General features: G+C 39.8%; 1 protein-coding gene across 1 annotated transcript; it reads right to left on the bottom strand.

Moving 5' to 3' along the window:
- Positions 1–11418: 11418 nt before the first annotated feature.
- On the bottom strand, positions 11419–13773 carry LOC107106990 (zinc finger protein 2 homolog). The gene is made up of 4 exons (XM_015407205.1): positions 13644–13773; positions 13392–13511; positions 12937–13127; positions 11419–12555 (listed from the first exon to the last, which is right to left on the bottom strand). Exons 1-4 carry the CDS (start codon positions 13771–13773, stop codon positions 11419–11421), a joined length of 1578 nt encoding a protein of 525 aa, XP_015262691.1.
- Positions 13774–15477: the final 1704 nt, after the last annotated feature.

The following is a 15477-nucleotide window of genomic DNA, read 5'->3' as shown; positions in this document are numbered from 1 at the left end:
TAGATATTGTTTACCTTGACTTCCAGATATCAATTTATTACCTCCTCCCAACCATAATTTTTCAATTTAAAATGAACTTTCAATTTAAAATGAACTTTAAAATGAACTTTTAAAATGAATCTTTAACATGTACTGTAGAGCACCATTTTAGTTTGTATTTATTTAAGTTTTTAATGTATTCTATGTTTTATCTTGGCATGGCCGCTTGTTAGCCGCCCTGGGCCGTACGGGTAGGGCGGGATATAAACCCCAAAAATAAAATAAATAAATAAATAAATATCATAATATTCTTTTCTAAACCCAAAAGCTTTTTTATCCTTTTTAAACAAATCCTGAATCTGTCTATATTGTAACCAACCATAGTTAAAGTCGAAATCTTCTGCTTTCATTTCAAATGTCTTTCCCACAATTTTCAAAATGTCTCTATATTGTAACCAATCCTCTCCTCTGTATGTCGAAAAAGGTTTTATAACCTCTGCCGGTACTATCCAAAGTGGTCTCTCTTCAGAAAAAAACCTTTTGTATTTGGTCCATGTATCAAATAATGTTCTTCTGATATAATGGTGTTTAAAAAAACTATCCGTTTTCGTTTTCCCATACCACAAATAGGCGTGCCAACCAAACGTGCAATCATGTCCTTCTAACGCCAACAATTTTCTGTTGTCTAGCATAATCCATTGTTGCAGCCAAGTTAAACAAACAGCATCATGGTAAAGTCCAAAATTTGGTAATTGGAATCCACCTCTTTCTTTTGCATCACATAAAATTTTCATCTTAATCCTTGGTTTTCTCCCGGCCCACACAAACTTTGAAGTTTCTCTTTGCCAAGCGTTTAAAATCTTTACATCTCTCACTATTGGGATTGTCTGAAATAAAAACATCAAACGTGGTAAAATATTCATTTTAACCACCGATATTCTCCCCAAAAGTGACAAATTTATTGTATCCCGTTTTTTCATATCTTGCTGAATTTGGGACCAAAGTTTATCATAATTATTCTTAAATAAGTCTATGTTCTTCATTGTCAATTCTATACCCAAATATTTAGTCTTTTTGACAACTTCACATTGTGTCAACCTCTGCAGCTCCTCCTGCTTCCCACTGGTCATGTTTTTACACATCAACTTGGACTTATTTTTATTCACATAAAAACCTGCTAAGTCTCCAAATTGCTTAATTTTCTCCATAAGCCACGGTAAATTCCGTATAGGATCTTCCACCATAAACATTACATCGTCTGCAAAGGCTCTATACTTATAGGAAAATCCTTTGTTAGTTAAGCCCACAATTTCTTTGTCTTCTTTAATCTGTCCCAGCAGTACTTCAAATATCCATATGAATAGTAACGGGGACAAAGGACATCCTTGCCTTGTCCCCTTTTCCACTTTAAAATGGTCTGTCGTTTCTGTATTCATTACCAATGCTGCTTTTTGTTCCAAATAAATTGCTTCAATTATATTTTGAAATGATTCTCCAATATCACTTTTTTCCATCACAACGTTCATAAAATCCCAATTTAAATTGTCAAAAGCTTTTTCCGCATCTACGAAGAAAAACCCCACCTCTTTTTCTGGATGATTATCATAATACTCAATTGCATCAACCACCACTCTTAAATTGTCCTTTATCTGCCTGTTAGGCAAAAAACCCGCTTGTTCTTCTCCAATAATTTCTTTCAAGTCTTTCGGAAATAATTTTCGCAAACAGCTTATAATCATTGTTCAAAAGAGAAATTGGCCTATAGTTTTTTACATTTGTCAAATCTTGAGCTTCCTTAGGAATAAGTGAAATTGTTGCTTCTTTCCATGATTCTGGAACTTTTTTCGTTATTTCTTTTAACAAGAGTTTAAAGGTCGGGACTAGCTCTTCTTTAAATTTCTTATAAAATTTTGCCGTGAATCTGTCCGGTTCCAGAGCTTTCCCTAGCTTTGCCTCTTGAATTGCCTTATGTATTTCTTCCCTGGTAACTGGATTAACACTGCCTTCATATCCTCTGAAATTTTTGGCAGCTTTACTTTATCCAAGTATTTCCTTATTTTATCTTTATCTATTAACTTCTTTCGGAAAAGATTTGCATAATATTTGAAGAATGCTCTTTTAATTCACTTATTGTCCACAATTTCTTTATCTTCCTCTATTATTTTATTTATTATTTTAGTTTCCCGTCTTTTCTTCAATTGCCAGGCCAAAAATTTTCCTGGTTTATTTGCCCCTTCAAATGATTTCTGTTACAGCTTTTTCAAATTCCAATAAATTTCTTGGTTCATCAATGTATTCAATTGCTCTTGTAAAATTTGAATCTCTTTGATTATTTTCTTTTTCCCTGGTCTTTTCTTCAACTCTTTCTCCTTTACTTTGATTTTTTCCAGTATCATAGTTTGTTGTTCCAATCTCTTTTTCTTTTCTCTGTTCAATGATATCAATAGTCCCCTCATTACTGCTTTATAAGCGTCCCAAACCGTTTGTATCTGTACATCATTAGTCAAATTTGTTTGGAAGAATGACTTGGTTTCCTTACCTATAGTATTTACAATCTCTTGTTGCTCCGACAAATCTTCAATCTCCATCTGGGTTTCTTTGTCTCTTCTTTTGATATCCATAGCATTGGATTATGGTCTGAGTTTACTTTCGGCATAATTTCAACTTTCTGGGTTTTTAAAGCTAGATCCCCTGTCATCCAGATCATATCAATCCTTGAAAAGGAATCATGTCTATTTGAATGTAAAATCCTTAGTTGTTGGGTGCCATTTTCTCCATACATCTTCCAGTTTCTCTTGTTTGGCCAGTTTAAAAAATTTTGGGGGGTAACTTCATCTTTTCATCTGACTTTTTCGATTTCCTATCCAGTTTGTTATTAACTGTACCATTAAAATCTCCCAGTAAAACAATTTGATCATAAGCTACCTGATCCAATTCTTGAGTCAAATCTTCAACAAAATTTTCTTGGCGCCATTTGGAGCATAAATATTCACTATCAGAGTTTTCTTTTGATGCATAGTTATTTCCACTGCAATATATCTCCCTTCTTTATCTTTAAAAATTTCCTTGGGTTCAAGTTCCTTTTTGATATACATCACAGTCCCTCTATTCTTTTTCTCTGCTAGTGAACAAAATTCTTCTCCTAGTTGTTTAGCAACCAAGTATTTAGAATCTACCTTCTTAATATGGGTTTATTGCAAACAGATTATGTTACATTTTTGTTTTCCCAGCCAATGTTTCACAATTTTTCTTTTTTGGGGGTGAATTCAGTCCATTTACATTCCACGAAATCAGTTTGTAATCCATCATGATGTCTGGTTACTTATCTCCAAAATGCCTAGCATTGTCATGCAAAAATCTAAGCATTTGTTCTGCTGTCTTAATCGTATGCCTTTGACTTTGAAAGTTAAAACTTACTCCTTGTGGGATTTCCCATCAATATCTTATATTCAAATGTCTGTAAGTCTCTTACATTTTTTGTTTGTCTGTAAGTCTCTTACATTTTTTTCCTGTCTTGGATGATTACTCTAGGAAGCTCCTTCATTACTATTATCTTCTTTCCATCCATTTCAGTAAATTGTTTCTTGAGTATGACCCCCTTCATTCGTTTAGTTAGTAACTGAACAATCACATCTCTTGGCAGATTCTTCTGTTGTGCATAAGCTGAGTTCACTCTATAGATAAAGTTAATACTTATTCCTGTAAGTATTCTGCAAATGCTGTGATCACTCTATTACGGATGTCATCTTCTATTTTCTCTTCCACCCCTCTTAACCTTAAATAAGTCTGCATGGTTCTATACTCCATCATTGTGTCTATCTGTTTATTTTCTTTCACCACAGTTTCCACTTTCTGGTCTATATCTTGTGTTTTTTTCTCTATTTCAGCAGACTTCTGTGCCAATCCTTGAAGCTCTTTTTTTAAGGTCAGCTACCTCTGACACTACCAACTCTTTCATTGTGGCCATGTTTTTTTCTTGAACCTCCTCCATATGTTTTTCCAAATCTTGTATAGCATCCATCATCCTCTTTTCCATAGCTTCTATAGCTGCCTGCCTATCTTTAGCCTTCATCATCTTCGGAGTCGAGAATGACGCAGCTCTCTGTCTCTGTCTTAAATCTGTTATTAAAAGCTAACAAGTCTCTCCCACTCACTTAATTCGCTTGCCCTTTATGCGCTTTACCAAACCGCAGTGTTTACTTCTTTCAAATGCTTAATTCTGGTCGAAAAATTAAGTTTTAAAAATTAGTCCTCCCAAAAATGTCGGGCGCTTTTTCTCTATGGTTCTACAATGCAGAGTAGGCTTTTCTCTTTCACTTCCAGTCCATCCGCTTATTCGCTCCTCTTCTTACCTTCCGGCGTCTCTCCTTCTATGTTCCCCCTCTTCTTCCTGTCCATCTCTTTACCGTCCGATCCTCTTCCGGTCCTCCAGGTTCTTTCCCCACCTTTTTAGTCTCTTTCACTTCCTCCCCTTCTCTTGTTCTCACGGTTTTTTCAGTGTAAGTTTCTGTTTCTTAGCTGAGTATTGTTTTCTCTGAGCCATAAAGTAACACTTAATCTAGGGATGCCAACTGCCTGGACAAAAAAAGTGTGCTGTCCCTTTAACAGAGGCTTTACGGGATGCTATTTATCTCTTTGGATACCCATTTCCACGCACATTAAGACTCTGGGAATGAGGAAGGATATTTTTTTCCCTTCAGGCCTGTTACCAACTTTAATGCAGAGACCTCTCCAAAATAAAGTAAGGAGACAGAAAGAGAATTTTGTCAGTTGGTGCCATAATGGCCCAATCTCAATGGAGGAATTCAAAGGGGGCTCTGAGGAGGAAGACGTGGGGGAAGAATGCCTTGGCCGAGGGCTCAGTCCAAGTCATTTCCAGCACATGCACTGGTGGTGGCGGCGTTTAGAGCAACAAGAATCTGGGGGTGGGGAGGATAACTTGGATTGGAGAATTCGTGCCCCACAAGCTTCACCTGCCAACACCATGGATACCGGTCCATGTCCAAAATACTGGTTGTTTTGGGGAGGGGGGGTCTAAGCCCTTAGAACTTACTGAGTTGTTGGTTTAGGGGACACGACCTTTCCCTTTCAACCCAAATTAATCCTACTGCCAGAATGCTTAGGGCTTCAAAGTGGTAAGACCCCCAACAACCTCACAGCAGGCTGGACTGGGGAGGGGTTAGGGTTGAGAAATGCCTCTCTAGACTGATTGTCAGGTAAAAATGTTTGTAAAGGATACCAGCTGGTCATACTATGGTTACAGCTGTAGAAGAGAGACTGTACGTATCCGTTACCCTCTAAACTTGTCTATGGCTTCACACAATTGGGAAAGGAACTGTTTTGGCCAGTTTTGAAGATGTCAGAGTTAAAATGGCAGATAACCGGAATTAGCAAGTTGCACAGAGGAGGGGAGAAACGAAAAAGGCCTTTATTTGTGTAACTATTTTCTCAGCCTTTATGAAATTCCAGCACCAGGGCCAGCTATAGGAAAGTTTACCCTTCGTATGCATTCTCTGATGAACATGAAGATCGGACCTGTACCTCAAGCTCTTGCCACACATTGAGCGTTGAGAAGGGAAGAGTCCTCGATGTTAAAGGAGAGATCAGCTGATTCTTCATGCAGCAGAAACCATTGCCCATTCTTGCTTTGTTCCCTGTGGGATGCTTTTTTATATATATACAATACATTTTTATTGATTTTCAAAATCTTGATAACAGGTTGTGCAACATACATGAAAAGATGTACAAACATATTTGTGGTTAATGGGCATTTGTAGAACACACAGTAGAAATTCATAGCTAATATGAAACTTCATGAACATATAACTTTAAATTTTAGGTTTCTAACGTTCTAACACCAGTGCCTTAACTCTTTTACCTGTAGTACTTTGTAGGACTAATTGTGGAACAATGTTTGAGGACTGAGAGAACTAGTGAATATTTGGTTATTACCATAGGTGTAAAGCATCTATTTCCTTAGGAGTATCGTCAAATTGTTGTAGGTACTCTAGTATAGGAAACCAAATAGCAATAAAGGAGGAAGGAGCAGGAATTTTGTCAAGACGCGTAAGGTTATCCGAGAGTTTCGCCATGATGTATAAATCCCACAATTTCTTATGCCAATGAGAAATTGAGGGCGTCGTGGTCGTTTTCCAGTGGGTGGCAATGACTGTCTTGGCTGCAAATAGCAGTATAGAAACCCTCTCCACCACTGAAGGAGCAGAGTCCTGAGCTACCCAACTGTTCAAAAACAAATTTTCCGGGGTGGGTGTGATATCAATACTATGAAACGATTTACCATATTTTTTGGACCATAAGACGCACTTTTTCTTCCAAAAAAAGTGAGGGGAAAAGTGTGTGCGTCTTATGGACCGAATACTGAGCCCCAGGGTTCAGAATATTTTTTCCCCCTGTTTTCCTCCTCTAAAAACTAGGTGCGTCTTATGGTCAGGTGCGTCTTAGGGTCCGAAAAATACGGTAATTTGTACTAGGATTTCTTCCCAAAAGGTAAAATTTTGGGACAGGTTACCCAACAATGCAGGTAAGTGCCTTTGTTCCCACAATTTTTCCAGCACTTTGGATCATATGATTGTGTCATGTATGCCAGTTTATTAGGAGTGAGATACCAATGGGCAAGTATTTTAAATGATTGCAGTTTCATTGATGTAATTTTGGTTTTAAAAGGTGGTGAGTTTGTGTCATGTATGCCAGTTTATTAGGAGTGAGATACCAATGGGCAAGTATTTTAAATGATTGCAGTTTCATTGATGTAATTTTGGTTTTAAAAGGTGGTGAGTTCCAAATACTATGCCAAGAATCGCTTGATAGCTGAATGTTGCAATCTCTGTGCCAGGATGATTGATAGGAAGGAGGGACTTTGTGTTCAAGAGTAGCTAGTGTTTTATATATATTTTGAGATTACTGATATTTTGATAACTGGTCACGTTTGAGTTGCTTATAGAGATTTGTTATTTGGAAGTATTGGAACCACGGTATTCTGTGTTTAATTATAGCTTCTAGATTTGTTTTTGGTATCAGGGAATTCCTAAATGTAAGATCATGGAGATTAGTGATTCCTGATGCTTTCTATGCATTGTAGCTGGGGGTTTTGAGACCAGGGAGGAACCAGGTTTGATTCAAAAATGTTTGGTATCTGGAAGTAGATGGCACCAGTTTTGGTTTAAAACAGTCCCTGACATTCAGTGCAGCTGAGAGTATTGGGTTATTATTTAGGGTTTTTTTTGCCTGTCTGGTTTAGCTTGCCAGATACATTCTTGTATGCTGTATGGGTTGGTATAGTAATCTGCCAGTGTTACTGAGTCAGAATTTGGGTCAGCTTGCAACCATTTGACTATATGGGCCATGTTGATAGCATTGTAATACTGCTGAATGTTAGGAAAATTAATACCTCCTTTGTCTGATGTCCTATATAGAGTATGACTTTTGATCCTGTGATGTTTGAACGCCCAGAAAAAGTTTAAGAGCAACATTTGCCATTTATTGATCTGTGATGAGGATATCTGGAGAGGAACCGTCCTAAAGAGAAAAGGAAATCTGGGTAAAATGAAAGATCTGATTACGTTTACTCTGTCTGTCCAGAGGCCAAATTCATTTTATGCCAGTTCTCCAGATCTTTTTGTATGTCTATTTCCCTTAGAAGGTGATTTGCTTTAAAAAGATCCGTGTATTGTTTTGGTATATTAATGCCTAAGTATTGTAGATGTTTTCCCACCCATGAGAACAAGAAGGAATCTTTGATATCAGCTATCTGCTTTGTATCCAGACCAATAGGTAAGATCTGTGACTTGGTTGAGTTGAGTTTCAGACCAGATATAAGGCTGAAGTTCGCTAGAGTTTTTGAAGCTGCTTAAAGCGATTTTAAAGGATTGGGTAAGAAGAGCAGCATGTCGGCAGCGAATAGGGAGACTTTAAATTCTATACCTGTAATGTTGGTGTCTTTTCTCAGGAGATCAGCTAATGGTTCTATACTCAAAGCAAAGAGGAGGGGAGACAGCGGACACCCTTGTCTTGTGCCCCTTTTTAAATTGATTCTGAGATTTGTCTATTAATTTTTAGATGTGCAGTGGGTTTATTATAAATTGCTTTGATTGCATTTAAAAATTTGTCTCCAACCCCATTTTTTGGAGCAGAGTTTTTGTAGATATAATACTTCAATGGAATCAAAGGCTTTCCCCAAGTTTAGGGATAAAAAAGCAGTCGGTATTTTTTTAGACGCCCAATGGTGTAGAATTCTGAGTGTTTTGTGGGTATTTTCCGTGATGTCATGGTTACGCATGAATCCAACTTGATCTTGATCAATGTATGATGTTATAAATGTCTTAAGTCTGGAAGCTAAGATTGTGGTGAAAATTTTGAAATCCATGTTCAGTAACGAGATAGGGCGGTACGAAGACAGTTACGCTGGGTCTTTTCCTGATTTAGGAATTACAATTATAGATGCCTCGTTCCAAGAGTTACATGTGTTTGCTAAGGGAGTAGCCAATAATGTTGCAAATTGCTTATAAAAATCCGGCGTGTAGCCGTCTGGACCTGGAGCTTTTGCAGCTTTTAGTCTTTCGATGGCTTGTCAAACCTCAAGAGGTGTAATGGGAGCTTCCATTTTGTGATGATGTATTTCATTCAGTGTGTTAATGATAGGGTTACTTTAAAAGAATTTATCAGTGATAGTAGGATCTTCAATGGTTGTGCTATATAGTTGTTTATAAAAGTTCCTAAAAACATTAGATATTGATTTGGAATCATGATGTAGATTGCCTTTGGAGTCCTTTATCGCTGTGATAACCTTTGATTGTTGTTGGTGTTTTAGATGTTTACTTAGGAATTTTAGCGATTTCGGGGTAAAGGCCAATCCTCTTTGATTTTACAAATTTTTTTTTTGAATTTGGTTCATCTCCAAAATCTCCAGCTTTTTACGCTCCTTTAAGAGTTTTGTGTAGGTATTGCTATTGCCATGTTGTTTATGTTTGCTTTCCAACAGTTTGTTTTCCTGCAATTCTAACCGAGCTTTCTGTTTTTGTTTTTTCAGATGGGAGGAGGTAGAAATTAAATGCCCTCTGATGACTGGTTTCATTGCATCCCAAATTATGTTTGGGGAGGTTTCTTCACCAGAATTTTCTGCAAAAAAGTTTTTAATTTGTTGCTCCGTTTCTGACACTACTGTTTCATTCAACAATAAAGAACTATTTAACGTCCATATTGGTCTTATGTTTTGTTCACAATTGATGTTTATGGTACAATCTACCCAACAATGGTCTGACCATAGTTGTGTGCCAATGTCTGCTGAGTATGATTGATTTACAAGTGATTAATTAATTAAAATGTAGTCAATACGTGAATATGAACCATGCCTGGTAGAATAAAACATGTAATCTCTTTCTGTTGGGTGGAGATGTCTCCACATATCAATTAAATTGTGTGAGATTAAAATGTCTGCTAGTTTCGTATTTGTGATTTTCTTACCCATCATGTTGTGCTGGAATGTGGATCTGTCTTTAGATTGATCCATAATGATATTAAGATCCCCCCCCCAATAATTAGTTCACCAACTTTAAAGTCGTCTAAAATTTGAAGGGTTTGTTCCAAGAACTCTAATTGTCCTGAGTTTGGGGCGTACATAGATACCAGTGTTACTGGCGCATTGTTTAGATTACCTTGGATAAAATTATATCTCCCATTAGGATCAGCTAAAAAAATTTGGTGTACAAAATGCACATTTTTGTCTATTTTTATAGCTGTACCATGAGATTTGGAAGAACCTCCCACCATGAATTGGAACTGAATTTTTTTTGTTTTGAACAGAGGGGTTTTGTCGTCTCTGATATGGGTCTCCTGTAAAAATAAAATGTCCGGATTAAGCTTAGTCACTTGACTCTGAATTCACTTATGCTTAATGACGTTGTTCAGGCCTCTCACGTTGTACGAGATTGCTTTGATCGTGGATGGCATGATCCTTCCTTACTCCTTCTGGCTGTTATGAAAAGAAGTTTGTTAAAAATGTTATTATTTGCGTATTATTGTAGTGCAAGACAAGGTGTTGATTATTAAACACTATAAACAGAATTTAACTTGAAGATACAACACAGTAGCTTGTAGAATATAAAAACAAAATTATAAATCAGATTGCTTTCTAATACAGTTAAGAAGATGGTTCAACTATCTCAAAAATTTACTGCTAAGGCACTTTTGATTACACAATTCGAGTACCACTTATAATAGTGCTTTAAAGAGAAATATTGTTTTGGATAATTCTTTAGAATTTTATAGATGTTTGCTATAAAATCTTGTTACAGCTCACAGGAGAACTGTTTTATGGTGTTCTTATTAAAAAGGATTAAAAAGCTTAATGGTAGTTATCTATTTGTGTATTTTATCTCGTTTCACTAATGTATTACCCTTCTTTTGGAGATTAGAACTTAGGCAGTAAAACTTTTGATTTTAAAATGATTACTCTGAAGATGAATTATTTTACACTGCCCAAATTACTGATTTCACTCACTGACCAAATTAATTACCTTTAAACACCTTTAAAAACAATCAATTATACAACCTTATAATTAGCTTTAAAATGAATTTAGTATTTTAAAAAACCTGTACAGTGTGAACACAATATAACAAATAACTAGACTCTTATTCTTCTGCACAAGATGTTTCTGCAGAAGGCTGGGTTTTTTGTTTTACACCAGTTCCCAGCAGTTTATATTGAGAGTCCTTATTTTATTAACTGGGTTGGCTGAGCCCGCGTTTTCAATCCCCCTCCCCCCCTTTAATGTTCACATTGATCATTTATACTTATACTCTTTGTTAAATAAATGAGACTTGTTAATACAGTAGATTTGTGCTTCGCTCCAATATATAGCAACCCGTTTCACCATTAGGATCATACTTAATAAATTTACACTCTATGTAAGACAATAATAAAGTATAGCAGGCATGTATCAACTGTTCTGGAAAAAAATGGCGCCTGGATGTATTGGTCTATGTTCTTTTCAAAATGGCGGAGGCAGTTAACGACGTGTCATGATACTTAGTGGTTTTCATCAGAAAGTCTCGATTTCTTCCTCTTCTGTGGGATGCTTTTGAGCTTTTCAACATGGTTAAAGCTCTTTCCACACTCTGAGTATTTATAACATTTCTTCCAGAGTAGCGTAAGGTTTCAGTGTAGTAGCAAGCTTCTTACAGTATTGTATTTCAGTACTTTATATGATCTCTTATTGTCTTTTAGGTGTGAAATAGGATAAAAGCTCTCTTCACGACTAAGCAGTTACATCGTTTCTCCTTGTGTGGATTCCTCAATGCAGTAGAAAAGTGTCACTCTGAGTGAATCCCTTTGCACGTTTTGAGCATTCAAAAGATTTCTCCTCTGTATGGCTTCTTCAATGCAGTTGAAGACTTCCACTGGTACTAAATTTCTTTTCACACTCAAGGTTTCTCCTCTGTGTGGGTTCTTTGATGCCGTTGAAGACTGCCACTCAAACTGAATCTCTTTCCGCACTCTGAGCATTCAAAAGGTTTCTCCCCTGTGTGGGTTCTCTGATGCCGTTGAAGACTGCCACTCAAACTGAATCTCTTTCCGCACTCTGAGCATTCAAAAGGTTTCTCCCCTGTGTGGGTTCTCTGATGCCGTTGAAGACTGCCACTCAAACTGAATCTCTTTCCGCACTCTGAGCATTCAAAAGGTTTCTCCCCTGTGTGGGTTCTCTGATGCTGTTGAAGCTGGTCACTCCGACTACATCTCTTCCCACACTCTGAGCATTCAAAAGGTTTCTCCCCTGTGTGGGTTCTCTGATGCAGTTGAAGACTGCTACGGTGACTGAATCTCTTGGCACACTCGGAACATTCAAAAGGTTTCTCCCTTGTATGGGTTCTCTGATGCTGTTGAAGAGTGCTACTCAATCTGAATCTCTTTCCGCACTGTGAGCATTCAAAAGGTTTCTCCCCTGTGTGGGTTCTCTGATGCTGTTGAAGTTGGGTACTCCGACTGAATCTCCTTCCGCACTCTGAGCATTCAAAAGGTTTCTCTCCTGTGTGGGTTCTAAAATGCATCTGAAGTTGGCAACTCTGATTGAATCTCTTTCCGCACTCTGAGCATTCAAAAGGTTTCTCCCCTGTGTGGGTTCTCTGATGCAGTTGAAGACTATCACTCCGACTGAATCTTCTTCCACACTCTGAGCATTCAAAAGGTTTCTCCCCTGTGTGAGTTCTGTGATGCAGTTCAAGTTTGTAGTTGTGACTGAATCTCTTTCCACACTCTGAGCATTCAAATGGTTTCTCCCCTGTGTGGGTTCTCTGATGCAGTTGAAGACTGCTACTGTGACTGAATCTCTTTCCACACTCTGAGCATTCAAAAGGTTTCTCCCCTGTGTGGGTTCTTTGGTGCTCCTTAAGATGGCCACTCTGACTGAATCTCCGCCCGCACTCTGAGCAGTGAAAAGGTTTCTCCCCTGTGTGGGTTCTCTGATGCAGTTGAAGACTACCACTCCTACTGAATCTCTTTCCACACTCTGAGCATTCAAAACGTTTCTCACCTGTGTGGGTTCTATGATGCAGTTGAAGACTGCTACTCAAACTGAATCTCTTTTCGCCCTCTGAGCATTCAAAAGGTTTCTCCCCTGTGTGGGTTCTCTGATGCCGTTGAAGACTGCCACTCCTACTGAATCTCTTTCCACACTCTGAGCATTCAAAAGGTTTCTTCCCCATGTGCATTCTTCGATGTGGTTGAAGACTGCCACGCTGCCTGAATCTCTTTCTGCATGCTGAACATTTGTAAGGTTTCTTCTCTGTGGGGATAGTCAGATGCTTTCGAAGATTCCCATTCACACTGCATCTCTTTCCACACTCTGAACATTCAGAAGGTTTCTTGGCTCTCTTTATTCTTTGGTGTATGAAGAGCTGTGATCTGTTTCTCCAGTACTTTTTACACCGAATAGATTTACTTGCCTTCATTATCCTGTGCTTTGTAATATCTAAAGTATGTCGTCTTCCATCACTTTTCTCAACCACATGACCAACTGTCTTTCTCATCGGTCCACCTTGATTCCTGACATTTTCTTTCAAGTTTACATTTTTAACTTCATCTGGCATTTGCTGATGAAGTTCCTCACCCACTTCATGCCTCTGATTATCCTCTGCTGGAAAAAAGACAGAGATTCTGTTAGCACCTGGGAGGCTCCCTCCACCTTTTCCCAGAATATCCAGTATTTAAGGATACCTCACCCCCTCAAGTGCCACAGCTGAGCTCTTGCCCACAAGGAGCTTCTGAGCCTCCAGATTTTCAGGGCCTCCTTCCCCAGCAGGCTGTATGATTGTACGAAGCATTGCTCAAAAGTGAATCAGAAATACCCCCATGGTACTTCCTTGCCTTTTCCCTTGACACAACTGTGAAGGATACTCACTCTCAACCTGCTCATTTGGGAAGGAAACATGTTCTTGGGATTCTCTCGAGGAAAGTGTCAGCATTTCTTTAGATGCAAGGCCGTTGTCTATCTCCACCGTAGTCTCTCTTATACTCCTGCCTTCGTCCACAGAGGAAAAGAGAGAAAGAGAGAGAAAGTGATCATTCTTATACGGGAAGGAAAGAAATTCAAGAGTAAATGTTCTTCTGGAAGGATGAAGCCATCATCAAAATCAAAGCCCAAAATCCCAACCAGTATAAGGGGAATAGATCTGTGTGACAAAAAGGGGTGTGCATTTCGGTTTATCAAGCCGGAAAAACCCCCAAAAAGTCTTTTCGGTTTTTTTCAGCTTTTCAGATGCTGAAAAGGCTCCCATGAGCATTCTCGAATATCCAACAACCCCCCCAGGAAAATTCGTTTTTTTCCGGCATTTTTTCAGCATTGCTGGAAAGCGGCCATGGGGGCTTTAAATGTTAAAGGGCGCCCGGAAACCCTGTTTTCCCGCCCTTTCCCTCTCTTTCCCGCTTCTTGCTCCTGTTTGCAAGAGGGAGGGGGAAAGAGGGACCTCAAACAGTCAAGAGCCAATCACTGCAATGCATTTCAGAAATGCATTGCAGCTTGCAAATTTCTTCAAGGCTGTTGTGTGCTGCTCAGTGTCAGCTAGCTGCCATAGTATCTGATGTTACCTGCTTAACACCTATGTTGCCCTTTCCCCCCCTCCTCCTCTAGGTAGTGGTTATATGATGTATTTTGCTGTTGCTTTGTCTTTTGCGGAACTGGCCAAGGTCGTGCAGCTGGTGGTGGGAGTCGAAGCTTCGCTCTGCTTGTTATGGGTATCTACCCTGTGAACTGAACCTGTGTTGATGTTAGTGAACTGTTACGTTCCCATGAAGTGGGCCCGCGTTTCCAAGCCCATTCCCGCCAGCGGGAACTGGGCTCATTGGCTCGAACCTGGTTCAATTTCCTTTATTATGTTTTACATGTGTATTGGTAGTTATTCCTAACAATGTCCTTGTTTCTGCTTGAACCATCACTTTGCAATAAACCTTGCTTTGAATCAAACGTGGAGTTTTTCGAATGCCTGGGGAGCCAACATTTTGTTAGGAATCTTCTTTTCTCTATTATCCCAATTCGGACGCCTGTCATGAGTGGGAAAGAGGAGAAACCTGCAACCATGGAGGGAACTCCGGTTACCTCCACTCCTTTGGTCACGACCGCCACCGAAACGCCGGTGACTACCTTGGGACTAATAGGAGCCGTAGGGGGAGCGATCCCGCGAGGGGGACACCTTCCCTGGCCGCCGCCTACTCCCTCGAAGTGGGGACTAGGAGATGCAGAGCAGTGGGACGACTGGTCTCTGTACAACTCGAAAGGGACTAAGGAGACCTTTTCTAACAGGGGCAGTGCCCTCCGGGAGAGCCTGTTTGACCGGGGAATGTACCCAGGAAATGTTGCCGGGCGCCCGGAAAGAACATCTCGGGGGGAAGCCGAGAGGGAAATTCGGAGGGGAGAAAGAGACTCGGCTAGAGGCAGCTTTGACCCCCTGGACGACCGAATTGACGACCTAGAGATGTCGGTGCAACAACTCATGCGAACGGTGGCTGACGTTTTTGATGCACTACCGCAAATGATGGATCTGCGCATTGCCAACTTGATCGCAACTCATGGATTACAAGCGCAGGCCCCGATCCCACAGCAGCTGCCCCAACCGCCTCCCCAGCAGGTACCTCCAGGTCAGCCGGCACCTATCCCAGGCCAAGCACCGCCACCCGGTCTGCCGGCCCCGTTGATCCCTGCTCCACTGGGACCTCCGGCAGCACCAGCTCTTCCCCCTCCGGGAGGACCTGGGGCACCAGGAATCCCGCAAGCGGGACCGAGGGCGAGACCGAAGGATCTGCTGGATGCCACGTTTGATGGGAACCCAGAAGAGCTTGCTTTCTTCACGGTGAGGGTCCAAAAGTTCGTGACCCAACACAGACACCTATTCCTTGACGACAGCGGTCGAATAGACGTGATTGTCTCCAGGCTGAAAGGAGCTGCTGCGACCTGGTATGTTGGACTGCATACTAACCGGGGCCCGGAACTG

This window comes from Gekko japonicus, unplaced genomic scaffold (assembly GCF_001447785.1).
Source record: "Gekko japonicus isolate JY-2015 unplaced genomic scaffold, Gekko_japonicus_V1.1 scaffold5856, whole genome shotgun sequence".
Lineage (NCBI taxonomy): Eukaryota > Metazoa > Chordata > Lepidosauria > Squamata > Gekkonidae > Gekko > Gekko japonicus.
This window is presented reverse-complemented; position numbering and strand designations above follow the sequence as displayed.